The sequence below is a fragment of the Lipophrys pholis genome (assembly GCF_963383615.2).
Source record: "Lipophrys pholis genome assembly, chromosome: 3".
NCBI classification, from domain to species: domain Eukaryota; kingdom Metazoa; phylum Chordata; class Actinopteri; order Blenniiformes; family Blenniidae; genus Lipophrys; species Lipophrys pholis.
Genome location: NC_137627.1, coordinates 7,292,061 through 7,312,802, shown reverse-complemented (window position 1 = coordinate 7,312,802; position 20,742 = coordinate 7,292,061). Strand labels below are relative to the sequence as shown.

The window sequence follows — 20,742 nt, the reverse complement described above, 5'->3', positions numbered from 1 at the left end:
TACATTTTATCAGCCATGCGTGTCACATCATAACTGGAAAGATCAGAGACTAAATGGTTTCCTGATATTTTAAACAAAAATGCGAGGAAGTTATTTCATTATTTTGGTGGGTTTGGGGACACGTGTTCTTTAAGAAGAATAAAAACTTGCGCTCGCGTGGGTTTGTTGGATATTTTTCTCCAAATTTTGTTTCAGGAGAATAAAGTAAGATTTAGAACTAGTTTTCAGGAATCCCACCCACAATCGTCACTGATGATGATCTCTTCTTCTTGCAGAAATTTCTGTGTGTGTCAGATCTGGCCCGCAAAGACAAGAGAGTCCTCAGCAAGAAATACCAGATCTACTTCTGGTGAGCACGCCGCTTCCACTACTAACACAACTGTCACCGTGTAACAGTGGACTCTACTACCAGCCGTCTGGAAACTCTCTGTACATGCCGATCTAGGTCCAGCAGATCGACAGCCTATAATCCACAACCTGTTTCTTCCTGTGGCTCTTGTCAGTGTTGCGCTGTGGAAATCCGATGAATGATTAAAAGAATAATGTCACTAAAGGTCTGAGTGTCTGTCCTCTCTAAAGGAACATTGCCACGATCGCCGTGTTCTACGCGCTGCCAGTCATCCAGCTGGTCATCACCTATCAGACGGTACGATGAGTTTAATAATCTCAACATTATTCCACAACAAAAGCCACGCACCCGCAGCCACGAGGTCTTAAATCTCTCTTCCACAGGTTGTGAACGTGACGGGAAATCAGGACATCTGCTACTACAACTTCCTGTGCGCCCACCCGCTCGGCGCTCTCAGGTGCTCGCTCAGCGCGTGTTTAATGTGTCACTGGTGTGTGTGTGTGTGTGTGTGTGTGTGTGTGTGTGTGTGTGTGTGTGTGTGTGTGTGTGTGTGTGTGTGTGTGTGTGTGTGTGTGCGCGTGTGCGCGTGTGCGCGTGTGCGCGTGTGCGCGTGCGCGCGTGCGCGCGTGCGCGCGTGCGCGCGTGCGCGCGTGCGCGCGTGCGCGCGTGCGTGCGTATCATGGTAACCTTGAGCTGGTCCTCTGGCACAGTGCGTTCAACAACATCCTCAGCAACCTGGGCTACGTGATGCTCGGGCTCCTCTTCCTCCTCATTGTCCTCAAGAGAGACATCGTCCACAACCGGGCCATGGAGCGCAACGAGCTCTACGCGCTGGTGAGGCACACGCCGTGTCCATGATTTGTTTCAGTTCGGACTGTATCGGTGGACAGCGGGCGGGATATTTCAAGCGAGGTCCCTTTGTGTTTTTTTTTTTCTCTCCCTCTCAGGAGTGTGGCATCCCGAAGCACTTTGGTCTGTTTTATGCGATGGGAACTGCTCTGATGATGGAAGGCCTCCTGAGTGCCTGTTATCATGTGTGCCCAAACTACACCAACTTCCAGTTTGGTACGGCCGCCTGTTGCCTTCATGTACTCGCCCTGGCTTCACATGGACGCTGGACTTTTACAAGCAGAATCCAACTCGCTGTTTAAACTTTAACAACATCATCTGATTGTTTTACCGTGGTGACAGCTCCTCCTCAGGAACACAGTTCAAGGGAACAAATAAATAGAAGCCTTGAAGAAAAAGCAAAAAACTTGAAAATTGCTGATTGGGACAAAAGAACGAAATCACAGCACAGGTTCATCTTAGAATATTAGAGTATAACTGAAAATTTGTTGGCTTTGGGAGCTAGTTCTATTCATATAAACTAAATAAATAAAAGAGTTTCGATTGTGATAATTATGGCATCGTGTTGAAAAGAGATCTGATCTGATGAGATACTGTAACTTGATGACCTGTACCTTCAAATGAAAGACAATAAAGTAAAAAATGTTGGCACTATTAAAACGCACGTTTAAAAAAAAAGAAAAAAAAAAGCCTTTGAATATGTCAAAGTTTTGATTCCGTCAATTAAAATCTCTTAATGCAACATTAAACTATATGTTATATGTTCCTTCTGGAGGATTTCTCCACTGACAGTATGTCGACGTGTCTGGTTGTTGCCCGTGACAACGGCGTTTTATACACAAAAAGGTTGTGAAACTTTATGGCAGAAATACCCAGTAAATGCGGCGCGCAGCTTCTTGTCGTTAACCTGCAGTGGCCGTGTTGAAATGTGTGCTGTGTGTTTGCTTCTCCCTCCAGACACCTCCTTCATGTACATGATTGCCGGCCTGTGTATGCTGAAGCTTTATCAGAAGAGACACCCGGACATCAACGCCAGTGCGTACACTGCCTACGCCTGCCTGGCCGGGGTTATTTTCTTCTCTGTGCTGGGAGTGGTACGTACGCCGCACCCTTAACAAAACACTCTCTACCATATTGAGTTGAGCATTTTGGTCCTCTGTAATCTGGCCTCTTGTAAAATGAGTGTGTCCACATCCACGTGCCCCGGTGGAGTAAAATGATCTTGATGATGTGATTTATTTTTTTTTTTTTCAGGTGTTTGGGAAAGGAAACACCGTGTTCTGGATCGTTTTCTCGGTGATCCACATCCTGGCCACGCTGCTCCTCAGCACGCAGCTCTACTACATGGGCCGCTGGAGGCTCGGTAAGATCACGTGACGCAAAAAACTCAGTCCAACAGAAAGAAATTAGAAGCAGCTCAAATTCACCCTCTTCTTCATGGATAATGTGATTTCAGGCATAATGTTACTTTCATCGGTCAAGTAATATCTCAGTTCATCACACAGTTGGTCCGTTTTTGAAGAGTGCGACTCTCGACCGCGAGAATGTATGAGATTGATGGCAGACGATGTAATGAAAATGACTGCAATCAGCATCCATGCATTAGTGTTGTCTCATAAAACAGTCATTTAAAGGCTTTTCAATGGTTCAAATTGACTTAAAATAATCATTATCCTTCTATTACCTGAGACACCAGGAATCTATTAGTTGTTAGAAATAGTTTCTTCTTATTCTGGCCTTTGGTCCACGTGTAGAAAGTATCGAGAAGCAACATCACCGCGTCCTTCAGGCTGATGGGTGGATGGATGCTTTTTTTGCAGGTATAGAGAGAATAAAGTAGTGTGTTGTAAAGGATTACCTGCTCGGGCTCTACTTTCCATAATAGCTTTCCTGTATTCATTTTTCAGCGCTATTGAGTCGTGGGCGTGATCGCTCTAAACAAAGTGTTTGACTGAAACCAAATCAGTTTGAACAGATCAGACATTTGACTATTTTAACAGATTTTGATGTGCACATTCTCAACCAGTTTTTAAGTGATCATTTTTGTATAGATCAGGATGCAACTAAAGAATTGATCCACTGAACTGCACCTCGTGTGTGTGTGTGTGTGTGTGGCAGATGCTGGAGTCCTGCGCAGGATGGTGTACATCGTCTACACAGACTGCATCCGGCAGTGCAGCGGACCCATGTACATTGTGAGTAAAGAACAGGACATCAGTATGTCGTACAGCCTGAATCTAAACTACAGCTCAGAGTACTCTGCATTTATTCCAGCCAGCTCCGTGTGCAATAACCCCTCCATCTTTTATCGACTGCTTCTCCCCGTTAGGACCGTATGGTGCTGCTCGTGATGGGAAACATCGTCAACTGGTCTCTGTGAGTAACCGCAGTGTGATTCCCGTGCCGAGCAGAAAGCTGCAAGTGGTGACGGGTGCTGTCGCGTCTTCTCCCCAGGGCGGCGTACGGCCTCATCGAGAGACCCAACGACTTCGCCTCCTACCTGTTGGCCATCGCCATCTGCAACCTGCTGCTCTACTTTGCCTTCTACATCATAATGAAGGTGAGCACAGAGCAGCGCTGCTCGTCCGAGAGAAGCGGAAAGGCTTCGTGTACCTAAAGCCACTTTGTGTGTGTTTAGCTGCGGAGTGGCGAGAGAATCAAGTGTCTGCCGCTGGTGTGTATCCTCTTCACTGCCGTGGTGTGGGGCTTCGCGCTGTATTTCTTCTTCCAGGGCCTCAGCACCTGGCAGGTCAGTAGCACACACACACACACACACACACACACACACACACTTTACACTTGCGCTGATCTTGTGTGATTCTTTGTGCTGCCAACAGAAAACTCCGGCAGAGTCCCGCGAACACAACAGGGACTGCATCCTGCTGTCGTTTTTTGACGACCACGACATCTGGCACTTCCTCTCCTCGATCGCCATGTTTGGCTCCTTCCTGGTAATGAAATTTGTTCAGATGTGCAGAAAAAAAACCACTTTGATGCTTTCAAGCTGCTGCACCTCTTTACCATCGTAAATCCAGTGAGCCACAACATTCACTCACACGTGCACACAGTCGTCTGACGGAGCCAAGAGTGTTCCCTCAAAGATTATGCTTAACGTCGAGGCGGCGTTTACGGCTTTCCTCCAAGTGCCACTAGAGGGCGCTCGGGTGCCAGCCACGGTTTGAGAATCAAAGGTCTGAACTCAAGACAAACGTTTGGAAAAATAAAATCTTTCTTCTTTGCAAAAACACCAAAGTGGATTCACCTCGAAGAAAAGTGCTACACCATCACATCTGGCCTCATCTGGCAGCGACGCGTTGATTTAGATTTGTGTAGTTGTGCTTCGATACATTCGCCACGACTCCAGAGTTTACGGAGTACATAAAGACATAAAGTAAGGCAAATTAAAAATCATGAACACAATATCAAAATACTCACCAACGTCACAGTTTGCCTCATATCATGCAGCTCTAGTTCACGTCTCAACAAAGGAAACTGGGATTATTGTGAAATTCCACCGAAGTCGACGAGACCTGAGCGTTTCCGTCCCATCGGAAACAGCTGATGGTGTATTGCCGTCATTTAAGGTTGAAACCATTTCTCAGAGTTCAATAAATAATTACTGTACTTTCCTGCAAGTAACATTGCAGAATCCACTTGATGCTTGAAAGTCAAGTCAAGTCAAAAAAAATCCATGGATTTAAATATTTAATCATATTACGAGTCGTGAAGCTGTGATGAGTTCTATTTCATTCAGGTGCGACAGTCTTAAATAATTAAATTGTGACATTTTAAGTATAAAACTCTTGTTGGGGAAGGAATCTGAATTGTGCTCACTGAGCCCCCTCCCTCTCCTCTCAGGTCCTCCTGACCATGGACGACGACCTCGACACGGTCCAGAGAGACAAGATCTACGTCTTCTAGGTGTGTCTGATCTCCCGGGAGGAGCTCGGCCTCCTCCTCTCTGCCTTATCGCTCCTCTCTCTCTCTCTCTCTCTCTCTGCGTTTCCCTCTGTGGTTCTTTGGAAGGAAAAGAAAAGCACAGCTGGTGGTGATGCGCCTCCTCCCGCTGCCTTTCGCAGCCGGTGGAGTGAAAGTGGCGGCGGTGGCGGCGGCCCGCACGGACACTGATGTGCCAATCAAGAGCTGGATCGAGCGCCGCTGAAATGTTCCTGTCCTCTCGCTGCCATCATCGGTTTACTCACTGCTGACGGCAAAGATAAAAATGTGCAACAGTCCAATTTAACTTATTTTTTATTGCGTGCATCAACATCGGACCTGCGAGCCAACGGTGTATTTTGGAAATATTGTTTATGTGCGGAGTGTGTGTGTGTGTGTGTGTGCGCCTGCATTTGTACAGGTGTGTGTGTGTGTGTGTGTCGGTGGCCTTCGATGTTTGAATCATACTGTCACATACTGTGCTCTGATCGGCCGGAGCCATCCGTCCTTCTTTCTCGAGAATATTGAAGATTGTATTTACTTCTCGACTGCCCTCAAGTATGACTGCCGAGGTACTTTTTTTTTTTTTTTTGCACTGTACTGTACGAAAAAAAAAAAAAAAAACTTTATCGTCAATCGTTGCGAGCGGTTACTGAATAAAGGTATCCTTTTCTCAAATGTGCATTTTTTTTTGTTTTTAGTTCAGTGCAGTGAAAACACGTAAAATAAAGGTTTATTCAAATATCTTAGAAAAATACAGTATCTACACAAATATTTGCACAAAGACATGTTTCTACCGTTTACACAAGCCACTGCCATACGAGTAGAAAAGGAATATTATATAAAACTAAACTGGCTTCACATTTACAAAATAATTAAGGGACTGTAAGAAATTCATACAAAGTACCACAATTCCTTTGTAACGACAAACCGTTAAAAACCATAAAGCACAAGATTTGTTTATGTTCTAGAAAAGAATCTGAAGTGGCCTTGAAGGTGCACTAGGTGAGATTAGGACACATGAAGCTCCACTATATTACAGCAGAACTGAGACTTTTGGACTTTCTCCTCCACTGAAGCAGCACCATATATTAAAACCCGCACAAATTGCGGTTTCTTGCCAATTTGTTCTCCCTGCTTGAAGGAGATACCGAAACAACAAACAAAATCTACTTAAAACACTTCTCACAAGCAAACCTGCTTTTAGTCCACAGAATAATTAATCCAGACACTTCACCACATTAAAAAAAAAAAAAAAAACACTTTTTCCTTTCTTCTTGGTAAAAACCGGCTGAAGTGCTTTATTAACAAGAGCTATGTCTCACTATCCCACCTAGTGGAATTAAGTGGTATTACAAAGACAAAGGGCCAAAAGCATATTAGATCTATGCGCCTCTTGTCTCTTCAGATAATATCAGTGCGGTTGTTTCCTCGCTTTATGTGGAATACTTTCAGTCACGTCAAATGTTTTAAACTGAGGTGCTTCTCTGCGACTGTCTGACACAAACACAAACTTCTCTTCTGAAAAAGACTTCAAAATAAGAATACAAAGGAGTGGATTGGTCTAAATGTGGCTTAAATCTCCGGTCTTTCCTGGCATCTTCAGCCCTGCGTGACACGTGAACATCTCTTCAGCCAATCGCAGGAGAGGAGGCAGGACTATCCCTGAAAACCTTTGCACCAATGTAAACACGGCGACGCGCGCTGCTCTTATGTCACTAAAGCTCCAAAGTCCTGGAGGATGTGTGTCTGCGCTGCTCAGTAATGGTAGATTCTGATCTGGTTGTTATCGTCCAGGCCCAGCTGGACCAGGCTGCTCTTGGAGGACGGAGCCCGGTAGCGAGTGAAGAGAGGTCTGGGAGGTCAAAGTTAAAGACGAGAGCAACACTGACCTCGGACAGTGAATAATACAGACATGAACATTTCAACAGAATGATCACAGTTTGTTTTGGATGTTCCACGTGTGAAAATTTTTTTGCCTTCTCTTAAAGTTGATGATATCTAAACCTCGAATGTCAAACATGTAAACCGGTCCAGGACGTCCAATCTGACCCAAAGAATGATCTCATGATAGTGCAAAAATGAAATAGAAGAATATCTCGACACATTGGCTTTTGACAGGAAATCTGATTTAGTTTAAGATCAAACTTAGATTAACTTATTGCTTACTTGCCAAGAGAATGCTCAAAGGTTCTTAAATTTCACAGAAATCTTAGTTATGTGATTGAAGATATGCTGATTAAAACAAGACGGGGTCCGATGTGAGTTCTTGCGGTGGATTCAGTGAGAAAAGGATACATGCTGGTGTCTTTCTTGCGCATCTCTAACCACCTCTTGTTACCGTCGATGAGGCCCTGCAGCCTCTGGCCGTCCGTCTCCAGCGATTTGTTGGAGGACCACATGCCGTGTTCACTTTAACACACAATCACACACCCCCTGAGTGTTCGAGCCGTCACAAGCACAATTTAAACGGCGTAATCTGAATTGAAGCATGTACTGGAGGAAGCGGTACCTGATTGGAGTGTAAGAGGGGTAAGTGGGTCTGGTCCTTTGCGTGCTGGAGGTGACTGGGTCAATCGATGCTCCTGGGGAACAGAAACGATTGAAGCAGATGCGACGAGCGATATCGGCGCTTTGATGATTCAGTGACGCGGCTACCTGGAAATATGCTGCTCCATCGGCTGTTGATGAGCTCGTCCGAGGCTCTCAGCCCGCTGCTGAGGGGCGTGCTGAAGAGCGGCGTGGCGGTGGAGTCGCTGTGAGGTGGCCAGGCCCACGCCGGCTGTGAGACCCTGACAGCAGGAGGAGGACCTAAGTTGCTGGGGCTCAGGCGGTGCATGTTAGGAAGGACCGGAGCAGAAGTGGAGGTGGGATGGTTTGCGGCTCCCTGCCCTTGAGCCAGCGATCCCAGAGCACCGAGGACGGTGTTCAGCTGGCTGGAGATCTGCTGGAGAGAATCGGCTAATTGCTGGACTTTGGCCGGTACGACGGGATGACCCACTGAGGAGAAGATAAACGTGTGGAGAGAAAATACAAGACAGCAGGTGAGGATGAGACGGGCGGTAAGAAGATGCTTTACAGGGGAAGAATAAAACTACATGACAACAAAATGAATAAGGAATGGTTCGTTGGACGAAGTGTTACCTGCATCGTCTGGTGGTTCCACGGTGCTGCTCAGGTCAGACTCGGTCACATCGAAAGTTACTTTCCTCTCTCCGGCATGTCGAGACAGATCCTCAAAAAGAGGCTGAAACAACAGAGAAACCAAGACAGACTGTCAATAACAACATTGTTGTCACAGACCAAATACAAAGCATAAACATGTAGTCAAATTTCACAGTGAAGGGCTCCTTCACAAGCCTCCGCCTCCTCCTCCTCCTCCTCCTCCTCCTCCTTCTCCTCACCTCCTCCGCCACGGAGCTCTCCAGCTCCTGCAGCTGCTCCTCCTTCCTCCTCAGGAGACTGTTTCCTCTCTGAACGGTCTGCTGCAGCTCCGCCACATTCCTGGCCTCCTGGCAGAGCGGCAGGAAAAACAAACAAATGAGCTCCAAACCAAACATGTGAGCTCACGGGTCATCGCCTCCTTCGCTACCTGCTGGAGGTTTCTGATCATCTCCTGGGTGATGTCTTCGGTGGCCGCGGGTGCCTGAGAGGAGCTGATCTGGGCCGCAGCCTGCAGAGCTGCCTGCCTCTCCTGCAGCCGGCTGCTCTCTCTCTCCAGGAACAGTTTGGTCTTGTGGATAGTTGCACCATGTGAGGAGATGTACCGCCGAATGCTGGCACATCGAGGGGAAAGAGAAGACGAGAGTTACTTTTCTGGTTATGTACTGTCAATGTAAACACTTTTAGTGGTTTTAAACTATTTAAAAGTTTATCGAGAAAAAGTCATGAGACGATTAAGCCGATGGTTTCAGGACACACAACAAGTGAAATTCAGTGAAATGAATTGTGATTTTTATTTTGTTATACGAGCATATAAATGGGTTGAATCACATCAAATTAAGTCAAAAGTGAGAAATAAACTGGAAAAAAAAAAAAAAAAACCCGTTCCAACCCAAATGTTGTGGTTGTGACAGACGTTTTAATTTATACAGAACGAGCTGCTACAGGATGTGTCCAAGATGTTTTCCTTTTTAAAAATGTTTTAATCAACCTCGTGATAAAAATCGGTTTTTACAGAAAACAGAACTGAACTCATCATAAATGTTTCCTCTGACGTTTCCATGTTGCATCTGTTCACAAAGAACCAATCACCAATCTGAGGCAAGTGGCAAACTAAAGAACCTGTGAATACAAAAGCTGAGCTTTATGAGCCCTAATCAGGACTCTGAGTGTGAGTCTGTTCTTACTCGTCCAAGCTGCCGTGGCTGTCGGCCATAGGAGAGGAAGGACGCTCGTCCAGGTCCTCCACGTGCAGCGACGATTCTTTGCGATCACCGGGGGGCGCCGTCTCCTGTTCCTTCTCTTTGTCCAGCTCAGATCTGGGCGAGGAGCTCGCTCCGGCATCTCGATCCAGCGCACTGACAGAACAAGAGCAGAACATTTGTGAATTCCCAAAACGTTGTGAATTCTGTTCGCCGTTAAAGCTCCTGCAGCCGGTCTGTACCTGAATCTCAGGCTGAGACGCTCACATCTCTCCTGCAGCAGGGCCGCCTTGCTCTGCAGTCGCTCCTTCTCCTCCTTGCCTCTCCTGCTCTCTTCCCTGGCTTTGTCTCTCTCTTCCCTCAGCCTCTTTTCCTGCTCCCTGGCTTCGTTCCTCTCCTCTCTGGCTATGTGGACGAGCTCTCGGGCCTGAGCTTTCTCTTCTCGCAGCGCCTCCTTCAGCTGATCTCTCTCCTGGATCAGCCGGGGTAAGGCCTGAGGGCGCAGATATGGGATGTTTTGACTGGTTGTTGAGCAGGGGACAGCAATACATTTATGATTCTTCCCGACCTCTATCTGCCTGTCCACCTCCTGCTCGTCCTCTCCGAGCTTTTGCCGCCTTCTTTTCAGATCTGCCGCCTGATTGGAAATAGAAATATGAAGTTTCTGCTGTTCACCTGAGGGTCAACAGTGCATGAAGGTGATGGGACACAGACCTTCGTCTGCAGCAAGGCTTCCTGGCTCTTCAGCTCTTTCTCTCTCAGCTCCAGCTGATCTGCCAGATCCTTCAGCTCGGACTCCTAAAGAAAAAACATGAATCCTTCCACGTTCTATAAAAGAGTCGAGTTTCTAATGAATTGGGAAACTTTCTAACCTTGCGCGAGTGTGCCAGCTGAGTCTTTTGGGTCTGTGCGTTCAGCTGAAGGCGAAGCTTCTCCAGCTGAAGAGTGTGTGAGGCCTGAAGACACTCCCTGTCCTCCTGCAGAGCGGACTGCATCTGCTCCCTCTGAGCAGTCTCCTGGAGCACACACACAATTTCACACGGCCACCACCAATGGGAGTGAATATCTCGAGCTATTTTCACACTGAAACAGTGCGACAATCTTATTTTAACACAAAGCATAAAGTAAGACCAAATCAACCTGGAAAAGAGACTCAGAATCTTTTTATATTTTGAATTGCATTGTATTGAGCCTGTAGTTCTGAACAAATTCCGTTATTTCAATGATCCTATAAGCAGTAAAATAAGGAGTTAATGCATCATCGCCATTCCACATTCTACAAAAATACAAAAAAAGTGGAAAAAAAAGCTATTTCAGACTGTAATATGAGCGAATGTGATTCCAATGACATGTCCAATATACAAATCGTTAACGGCGGTCAAGTGTTTTCCATCCATGCTCTGCAAATTCAAAATGAATTTAGATGAAAGACAAGTGCAATTAATCTGGATTGATTCATTAAAAAAAAAAAAAAAGTGCCATTATCAAATGAAAACATTTGAATTGATTGATAGAGTCACGATAAAAGTGAAAAGAATAAAAACAAAGAAAGAATTTAATTTAAAACAATAAAGTGCAGCTGAATTTCTGCAGGTGGGAACTGAAGAGATAAATGTGACGGGATGGGAAAAACAAATAGCAGGTGTGTACTAGAGCCAAGAGAAAGAGCACTGTTATCAGAACAAATCTCAAACCACAAAGAAATTGATATCATCTATTAAAATTTTTACTTAAAACCTCTTTTTTTTTTTTTCCAAGTATTCTCACTTTTATTAATTGAGTTTGAAACGTGTATTGTTGTTTTCTGGTATTGGGGTTGTAACTCTGCAGCACTGTCTGACCTCGTCCAGGTATTTCTCTCTGATGCTGTTCATCTCTCTCCTGTGGTCGTCCTTCAGCTGCTCCAGCTTCCTCTCGTGGTCGCGCTGCACCTCCTCACGCACTTCCTGGAGCACCTCACCCAGCTGGGGGGGGGGGGGTCGGAGGAGAAGCTGGTTTGTTTACTGAGTGAACGCAGATATCGCTGATGTCATTTTGTACATGTGTGCATGTGTGCGAGGGCTCTGACCTCGCGGTGGTACTCTGCCAGTTGGTGTTCGGGCCGTGGACTCATCATCAGCTCCCTCCTCCTCTCCGTGCTTTTGACCTTTAAACAGCAAACACTGATGAGCACTAATCCGCTCCGACACCGACGACAGCACAAACACAGACTGTTGGTTTTTTTCTGGGGGATTTATTTCCCCCGAAGAGTTCTGATCCTCGAAACTTTCCACAACAGGAGTCGCGAGTTACTCGACCTAAACACAGGAAAGGTCCATGATGCCAGGTCACCTCCTGTTTGATGGAGCTGATTTTGTCCTCGCGCTCTCGTTGCAGCCTCCTCCTCTCTGCCTGCAGCTCCTCCTCCGACTCCTCCTTCAGACGCTCCAACTCTCGCCTCCTCTCCTCCTCCAGCCGGCTGCGCGACGCCGCTCGCTCCTCCTCGACGCTCCCTTGCAACTCCTTGAGCATCTTTTTGCTTTCCTCCCTGTGCAAACACGTGTCATCACGCACTTTCATTCACTCCTGGGCACCTCGGAAGGTCCCGTTTGTCCTTGTGTGAGTCTCACCTGATCTGCTGCTGCTGCTCCTCTCTCTCCCTCTTAGCAGATTGCTTGAGCTCTTCCAGCTTCTGATCAGACTCCCTGCTCAGCTTGGCTTCCTCCTCTGTCCTCATGGAGAGGAGGCGCTGTCGCAGAGTCCTGCAGAAATTACAAGCGCGCACACACACACACACACACACACCATTCGAGAGATATACATTGGAAAACAATATACTAATAACTTCTCACGAAAGCCCCTCAATGGAATGAACCTTATTGATTTAGCTCAATTCACTCTTAGAAAGTAAAGTATTCATTAATTCATCACAATCAAATAGTTTAATAGTAGGACAAGGGGTCTGCAGCCTTTATGACCAAACGAGCCGTTTATGCCACTTTTCACAAAACAAAGTTTCTGTAGAGTCCCTGCAAAAAATGTTCAACCTTTACAGTGACGACAACACTGTTTGTAAACTTGTTTACAGTTTTGTTAAATTTCATAACAATATTTCTGGGGTTCACGTTTACCTGTGGTTTGAGCCATTTCAGCTATTTTACCTTTTAGGACATTTTTAGCCAAGAGAAAGTGTGTCTGGTGAACAAATAAAACTAGCCTGTTTGCATTTTCAGGAGAAAAAGTGTTAATGCTGAAGCTGAACGAAGCTGAACTGTAATGCTGACAAAGCTGAAGAAAGTGAAAGGGGAACTCCTTCGATCTTCTTGCTTTTTACTTTTTTCCCCCAGTTTTCTGTGATTTTTAAAGAGATAAGACACACACAGCATACCAGTCATCCCATGAACAAGCTGCACGTTTTGATATTGGAACGATTGAAATCAGTTAAAGGTTGCAGGAGTTATAGCACAGCAGCAAAGACGTCATAATAATAATAATTATAAAGATAGATTTGGATCACTGTGTGACTGCCTTCAGCATTCAATAATTCAAATTCAAATTCGAATTACATATATAACAACTAATAACATGATAAGTTTGGCCAATCCGAATGTAGTAAAGCCTACAATGCATTATCTTTCCGATAATAAAATATTTTTGACAACAATGATAGAGAAAGTGTTGCAGAATATCCTCAATGAATGAATGCAATGACTATCTCATGCAATATACCTATTTGTCACCAGCAAACTGTACATTATTGGCTGTGGTTATGATATTTTGAAAGGATTTTTTTTAAAGCTAGTTACATTACATTACAGGCAAAATGTTAAGATAATAGGAAAAACATGCCATTACACTACTGGCAAGTTATTACGTTCTGGGTTTATTACATTGGAAAATGCCAAAATGATTCCACTGTTGGTCGTTACAATGTAAAATGCAGTGAACACTTCATGGAGCCACTCCAGAGGGTCAAAAGAGCCACATGTGGCTCCAGAGCTGCAGGTGGCAGGCCCCTGGTTTAGGAGTTTAAAGGAATTTGGGGGCTTCCTCAGTTTTGCATCATAAATTCGGTGCGATCTTCAGTCTGATGCTCGTCTACGTACCTGAGTCTGTCTTCACTCTCCTTTTTCAGCCTTCTCTCCTCCTGCTCTTCTTCTTTCTGAAGATCCTCCCGGAGAAGCTGGATCCTTCTTTCTTTTTCTTTCAACATGCGCTCCCTCTCTCCTTCCAGTTCTTGTTCGGTGTTCCTCTTCAGCTTCTCTTTCTCCTCCTTTTCTTCCTCCTCCCCCTTTACTACATCTTCTTCCTTCTTCTCTCTCTTTCCCCCGTCTTTATGGATTATTCTTTCTCGGACATGGACATCGGCGTCTTCGAGCTGGGTGTTGGCTGTGCGCACCAGGCGGCCTCTGGAGCTTTCGGGTCTCCAGAGGCCCGGGGGCTCGTCCCGTCGCAGAGCGAACTCTTCTGAGTGGGAGGAGTCAGAAAAAGAGGGCGAAGGGCTGGACTGGTGAAGGACGAGTCTGTTAACTTCATGGACTCGAGGCTTGTCTTTGTTCTGGGCGGGAACATGCCTGCAGAGAGAGACGGCACCAGGCCTGGCTAAGAACAAGCTATGAATCTTGTGAAGCCGTGTAGCATAAACAGTGTTCAGTATTTTTTGGATGGGACAGAACATTGTGTAACAATAGTTTTTTTTTTTATAACAGGAAGATAATGATGTGTATTTCTCTAACAAAAGGCCTATTTACAGAGTAGATTGATGATTTTTATACTGATTCAAATGAATAACAAACCTTTTGTCTGTGTCAGAGTCTGTCTCTTCTTTTTCTTCTGATTTCTCCGGCACACTGACTCTCTCATGCAGGTCTTGAATGTCCAGAACTTTCTTTGTCAGCTAAAGGACACCCAAGCAGAACCAATATAGGACAGGCTGATGGAGAATAGTTAAATGCATGAATGTCAGAGTGCACGATGAGCGAACCTTGACATCTACAGAGAGTGAATCCTCTTCCTGCTTCCTACTGGCCTCAGAGTCCTGCAGTTACACATACATACAACCAGAACACCCGATGAGAACATAACAGCTCTGAATCACAACACGTGTCAACAAACACACACTCAAACTACCTATAAGCAGGACTGAACATTGAAGCCGCATGCTGCCTGCATCAATGAGACACAGACCTACATGCAAAAGGGCAGAGTGCAAGCAGAGACATCGCAATTAAGCCAAAAAGACTCTGGACTGAAAGCATATAATCACACAGCAAGCTGAAAGCAAATACACCGACAATGAAGGGAGGGGTCCGAATTTCCAACCCAGTCCTCAGGGGCTCCCATGAGTTGTCAAATTTAAAAGTGATGACATGCAGTCCCGGAGAACGAGACGCCCCCGAAGGCAGAGGGAGTTGGATTCTGGGAGCTACATCATGCACCTCCTTGCAGAGATCAAGCAGTTCCAGCGCTGGGTAGTGAACTTATAGGGGGGGGGGGGGGGGGGGGGGGTACGCACAGAGGCACACACCAAACCCTACCTCGACATGAAGGAGGGGTTTTGTGCTCACACTGTTCTTCTGGTCTGTGAGAGCAGCTCTCTTTAGTTGCGGCGACTCGAGGCCTCGCTCTGTCGTTGTCGTCTCCCCTTTAAAGACCTCGACGGCCTCGTCTTCACTCTCTGATGCTCTCAACCCATCCTCAGTCTCCACTCCCTCCCCCTCCCCCTCCGTTTCCTCTCCTTCACTCTTCACGCACCTCTCCAACACCTCCTCATCGCTCTCCATCAGTTTCCTCTGGCTCAGGGAGCACCTGTCCAACACCTCGTCACTCTCTCCCTCCTCGTCCTCCTTCTGCCCTCCTTTCCTGATGACCTCCACCTTCTCTATTTTACTCTCCGTGTTCCCTGCCTCAGATACGTCTCTCTGCAGCTCATCTCTCTCATCATCGGTTTGATCCTCCTCCTTCTCCTCTTTCCCTCCATCTTGACCACTTTCGCTGCACTTCTCCAAAACCTCATTACCTCCCTCCTCCTCTTCGTCCTCTTCTACTTTTTGCACCTCCTCTTTCTCCTCACTGGAGTGCCCATCGGCCTCGTCACTCTCCTCAGTCCTCTTTCTGTCTCTGCTTTCAACACACCAGTTTGCTTTCGCCTCGCCATCACTTCCTCCTTCTTCATTTCTGTGCTTCATGTTTCCGGGCACTTTCCCTTCTTTCCCACCGTCCGAGCACTCGTCCTCTACCGCATCACTCACTCCTCCTTTCTCGCTGTCCACAGCTGTTCCACTTCCTCTCTGCTCTGCTTCCCTTTCGTCCTCGTTATCACTCTCATTTCCTTCTTTAACCTCATTCACTGCACCTCCCTTTGCCTCCTTCCCTTCTTCCACCTTTCCATCCTCTCCCTCCACTCCATTTAACTCCTCTTCTATCTCTTCTGAGTCATCAGGTTCAGTGGAGGGAGGAAAACTGCCCTTCACGTTGGGATGGTTTCTACCGCTGGCCTGTGGAGATAGACGCACGTGGCAGCCCTTCAGAGGGTCCGTGGTGGAGGGTAATGGGGGGGGGGGGGGGGGGGGACACGTCCGTCCAGCCACCACACGGAGGTGCAAAGGTTGGCGTGCAGAGAAACAAGGGAGAGAAGGGATGGAGGAGGGCAAGTGAGGGAAGGAGGAAGATTGTAACCCCTCCCCAACCCCAGGCTTACAGATGGGCTGATGTTCTCACGACTGAATACAATCCCAACACATCGTGCCTTTAACAATTTGCTTTGACAACAATGCACAAGTGGAATGTCAACGGATGAAAACATGTAGACACAACTTAGAAACCGCTACGTTGTGGATCACTCACACTGACACACAACCGGTTTGGTCAATGAATGTGATTCTGTTGCTTCAGCACTGAATCAGTCAGCGTGATTAAAGAAACCACTATGTAATTCTCTCAATTTAAAGCAAGCACAAGTCATCGCTCAGATGAAATCTCTAAAACTGACTGTTCAGTGTTGATGGCGGAGAGATGTAAAAACATGAATATGAGGAAAATGCTGGTCTTCATTGTTCTGAAGGTGATGACACATGCTCGGATTTGTTTAGTTTTTTACAGATTCAGACAGCAAAGCAGTAACAGTGACAGTAGGAAGAGAGCAGGACAAAGAGGAAGACACAGTAGCAGCCGTGACCGTAGGACAGATCCCAGCAGCACAGCAGCTGAACGAACACATACAGGTCGAAGTGCAAAGAGGCGAGAGGGTGAAAGGTCAAAGGGACACAAGAGAAGAAATGCCAGATGGTTTAGAAATCAGTCATGTAAGACAACAAGAGAAATCCACAAATATAAAGACATACACAAACAGAACCGACTGTTTATTAGATAAATATCAGATTATTAGCGCCTGGATCAGTCGCGCCTGGATTTCACAGCAATTCAAGTGATTTTCAATGTCAAAATTTCTCTGAAAATGATGATAATTGGTCATTTCTAATATAATTTGGGTTAAATAAAGGAAAAATTGGCAGCATTGCTCTTCCACTGAGTGATAAGTCATGTAGTTATGACAAAATGAACTTATTTTACTCCTTTCTGACAACTCACACATAGTATACAAACAGGAAAGTACAACAAATAGTAATGTTTCACTAAAGCAATGACAGTAAATATGAAACATGAAAAGAATATGATGAGCAGGTGAAGGAAAAGCACAGAAATTGGAGTGAGGAAACAATTGTAATTGTTGGAGCAGGTTTGAGGGATTGTACCTGTTGTGAAGGCAGTTCAGGGCTCTGGTCACCAGACATGGCCAAGTCCTGCAACTCTGGTTCTGTCTTCTCCTCAGGAGGGGCCAAGCCGCTGCCTTCACTGTCCTACAGCCAACATTCACGGAAGGAGTGAGTCCCACCAAACCAAGCAACATCTTCACATCTGAATATTCTAACGGAATCAAAATGAAGCATTGAGAAGGTTTCCACCTCATCCCGCAGGCCCCCTATGAGCTCGTCCAGATCGAAGTGGAGATTCTTCAGCGGTCCATCTGAACCAGGAGAATCTGGCTAAAAAAACAAAATATCCGGTTTCATTTATAGACACTCAAGAGTTATTTTGCTCTTTTCGCTCCAAGGTGATAAACGAACCTCGTTTTCAGAGATTTTGTCGTCATCATTCTCGTCATCAAAGCCAGGCAAGCAGGGCAAAACTTTCTCCTTTTGTCTGCTTCCCAGAACACTGAGAGCACCGCTGCCCCGGAGATTCTAAAGCAGAGACGTAACATGAACAAGGTACACTAAAGTAGAGCAGGTAAAAGCTGATGAAGTAACAGGTTTGTTACCCTGGAAGATGTCCTGAGGGGTTCCAGACCTCCGGAGCTGCTAAGAGACCCCCGGAGAGTGGTGGCAGATCCAGAGAGGGGGCCCTGCAAAGGTGCGTCCAAGCCTCTCAGAGGAGCCAAGCTGCCGAGTGGGGACGGTAAGAGACCCAATGAAGAACTCAGTGCCTGGAAGACAACGAGACACAGACAGTAAGAGAAGCCCCATCAGGGTCTTCACAGATTAGCTCTCTTTTTGTTCAATGATTTCTTTGGATAGGCAGCATTTTCCTGTCCTCCCTTCATTTATTTTTTTTAACTATTTTTGTACCATATTAAGCATTAAATACGCTCTCTTTACTCAACCCTGCATTATACAATTCCTACAAACCTTTTACTTTATTTTTGCCACGTGGTTAACATTGAAACTTAACAGAAGTCCAACTATGGAGTATAGGCCTTTGCTGATACAACTTACTCCACGTTACACACACACACATCTCAAATCAGCTGTAAAATATCAGGTCCCTCCTGATTTTACCCATTGGGCAACAGAAGTGACAGAAAAAAAGAAAACACAATGAACCATCACGCACTCCAGGTGCCTTGAGTGGCTCCTTCTTTTTTTTCTCTTTCTTCTCCTTCTTTTCTTTCTTTCCCTTCTTTTTCTCCTTCTTCTTGTCTCCTTGGGCTCCGGCGGGGGCAGAGAGCTGGGCGCGCTCTCGCTCCTGTCCCACCAGGCGGCGGTAGTGCTCGTCACAGGGGTGATCCCAGGTGGACTGGCCCGAGGAGAAGTTGAAGTAGTATATTTCTCCTGTCACATCCTGGCTGTGGGTGAGGAGGGGGAAGAAGGGAGGAGTGGTCACGTGTACTTGTAAATTAACCTCTCTCAAATATTTGTACTACCAACAGATTCCTTGGACAGCAAAACTAAAACGATGTTTATTCGCTAGGTTAATTGTTTGATATAATGAACACTGTTGATTGGTTATCAAGACTTTTGTCACCGCTTCATAGAAATCTGGATATCCCACAGTAAGAAACCAAAAAGTATCTTGACGTGTTAGTGAGCTGTGGGGGTGTGGAAGAAATGACCACTTCTCTGCAGCTGACACCTCCATGGACATGTCTTCATAAGACATTCAGAACACCTTCAGCTTCAGACGTCGGTCTTAACTCACCAAGGCTTCCAATCAGGAGGCAGTGGGGCAACAATGCCCTCCCTGGCCAGCCACAGGTGCTCCGGCTCAGTGTCGGGATCAATGCCGATTTCTCGAGCATACTCGAAGATCTCTGATCAGACAGGGGGCGAAACAATAAGAGAGACAGATAAGAGGGGCTGCGCACACTGCTTGATATGCAATACTGTAGATTATCATATTTAAGCTTTCATTAAAGCTGCTGTTCTCAAATTTAGTAGACGGGGCATCCAAAAATATCTGGATAGAATTTGTTTTGAACCTTTTTTATAAAGCTCAAGTACGTAACTAAAACATGTACATTCACGCTGGGCATATATCACATAAAAACAACTTAAGAGACAGAGGTCGAATCAAAAACACAAAAACTACTGCTGATGGGATTAGTTAATTTACCACGAGTGAGTTTAATGAGGTAGCAAAGGTCCCAATTTTCAACCTCGATCTTTCCCACTAAGAAAAAATACATTGGAATTAAATTCTTGGTAATCTAGGTCCTTTTTATTCCAAAAGTGGGAAGTTTCAAAGACCTATGTGAAGCCAGTCCAACGTCAATTAACATGGCGATGAAAGCTGCCAAGAATCCAGAACTAATTATATAGAATGGCATAATAAATTTTTTTTAAAAACAGACAAAAGGCTTTCAATGTGTGAAAAATTTTGATGCAATTCAAATAATATGATTGATCAACTTACTTTGCACACAAATGAGTTATCTTCATGTGGCTTGTGCTTGTACTCAGAGGCATGAGAGTCATCACTCCCTTTCACCACTTCAGTGAACTGGACGAGCCACTCATAAAGCTCTGGAGTAATAGTTATGACAAAGCAATGGCTGGAAAGGGAAATACGGCTAAATACGTATATCTTAAGCTTAATCTTAATATCATAACCTCTTTTTATGTAGGTGATGAGGAGCTTGTTATTTTCTGGACTCTGTCATCAGCAAGTAAGCAGCACTACAGGGAGCGGCCATGTGACTTGTTTGTTATTGCCCTGGGAATGATGTGAAGTGGAAAATGTCACCTTACTGACTGGTAATTATACCAGTTGCAGCTTTGTGGGGGCAGTTGGAAAAACCGGCAAAGCATAGGTCCTCTCAAAAGTACAATATCAGTGGGTTATGGTTTGATTACAATAAATATTCATTTAAATTAATCAAAATAGATACTTATTCTTAGGCCTGGAGAGCCTACATTTAATGATATAGTTGCTGCTGCGAATCAAACATAGTTTGCTGATCCAAACACTATTATTATTATTAATATTAGTATTATTATTCCGAGATACCTTGCTCAGATGGAATGTAGTTCTCGTCGTAGTCTTCCTCAAGGATCAGCTGGTTTCCTATGAGAGCAGCTGCACTCATGGTTGCTGCGGGGACAAGTGAAGAGTACACAACGGGTGACGAACACGAGACACAGCGGCGACACAGTTTGTCGCACTAGCAGTAATTTAAAGTGATTTTCAATGTGCAACAATAGAGAAATGTGACATTAATCTTCATCATTCTGACGTTAGCTTGTCTGCTGATTTACCGTTAGCCGACAACTAGCTTAGCAAGTAGTTCCGAGTCGATTGGCTTAGGCGTGATAATCGAGTTACCTTCCGAGGTTTTAGGGGTTTTCTCATTGGCCTCAGCGATGATATTAGCAGTCAGTTTTTTTTTTTAAAGACACGTTGTAAAGACACAAAGACACTAAAGTGCAGTAGCACCAGTATCTCCAAGGACGCTTCCTTCACTTCCTGTTGACGATGAGACGTGGCTGT

General features: G+C 45.5%; 2 protein-coding genes across 4 annotated transcripts in view; one reads left to right on the top strand and one right to left on the bottom strand.

Annotated features, from left to right (window-relative positions):
• sidt2 (SID1 transmembrane family, member 2) overlaps window positions 1-5,873 on the top strand; it is a 14,265-nt gene extending 8,392 nt beyond the window's left edge. For 2 of the 3 annotated variants that reach the window (XM_080459288.1, XM_080459289.1), the window contains 13 exons: window positions 276-349; window positions 580-646; window positions 733-806; window positions 1,060-1,183; window positions 1,297-1,414; window positions 2,156-2,292; window positions 2,453-2,561; window positions 3,317-3,393; window positions 3,528-3,574; window positions 3,653-3,758; window positions 3,837-3,947; window positions 4,036-4,149; window positions 5,057-5,816. In XM_080459288.1, the coding sequence (XP_080315414.1) occupies window positions 276-349; window positions 580-646; window positions 733-806; window positions 1,060-1,183; window positions 1,297-1,414; window positions 2,156-2,292; window positions 2,453-2,561; window positions 3,317-3,393; window positions 3,528-3,574; window positions 3,653-3,758; window positions 3,837-3,947; window positions 4,036-4,149; window positions 5,057-5,119 (1,221 nt within the window). In that variant the 3' untranslated portion in view covers window positions 5,120-5,816. Of the gene's footprint in view, window positions 1-275; window positions 350-579; window positions 647-732; window positions 807-1,059; window positions 1,184-1,296; window positions 1,415-2,155; window positions 2,293-2,452; window positions 2,562-3,316; window positions 3,394-3,527; window positions 3,575-3,652; window positions 3,759-3,836; window positions 3,948-4,035; window positions 4,150-5,056 lie in introns of all 3 variants that reach the window. The other variant, XM_080459287.1, reaches the window with a different exon arrangement.
• cep164 (centrosomal protein 164) lies at window positions 5,834-20,742 on the bottom strand. Its single transcript, XM_080459284.1, has 27 exons — window positions 20,578-20,742; window positions 20,263-20,346; window positions 18,955-19,066; window positions 18,370-18,601; window positions 17,798-17,962; window positions 17,604-17,720; window positions 17,442-17,522; window positions 17,232-17,336; window positions 14,462-14,515; window positions 14,274-14,374; window positions 13,584-14,051; window positions 12,108-12,239; window positions 11,830-12,025; window positions 11,567-11,644; window positions 11,340-11,462; window positions 10,371-10,514; window positions 10,213-10,296; window positions 10,067-10,135; window positions 9,741-9,991; window positions 9,484-9,654; window positions 8,727-8,910; window positions 8,539-8,646; window positions 8,279-8,381; window positions 7,793-8,134; window positions 7,647-7,719; window positions 7,433-7,546; window positions 5,834-6,989 (listed from the first exon to the last, which is right to left on the bottom strand). The coding sequence occupies exons 2-27, from the start codon at window positions 20,339-20,341 to the stop codon at window positions 6,893-6,895; spliced, it is 3,783 nt and encodes a 1,260-aa protein (XP_080315410.1). The 5' UTR covers window positions 20,342-20,346; window positions 20,578-20,742; the 3' UTR covers window positions 5,834-6,892.

What these genes read in the sequence shown, in the direction of transcription:
- cep164 (XM_080459284.1), bottom strand. Translation starts at nt 20,341, where the DNA reads ATGAGTGCAGCTGCTCTCATAGGAAACCAGCTGATCCTTGAGGAAGAC. An exon ending in TCAGCTCCATCAAACAGGAG is followed by an intron (nt 11,645 to 11,829) that starts GTGACCTGGCAT and finishes TGCTGTTTAAAG; the next exon opens with GTCAAAAGCACGGAGAGGAG. An exon ending in GGAACCACCAGACGATGCAG is followed by an intron (nt 8,135 to 8,278) that starts GTAACACTTCGT and finishes TCTTCTCCTCAG; the next exon opens with TGGGTCATCCCGTCGTACCG.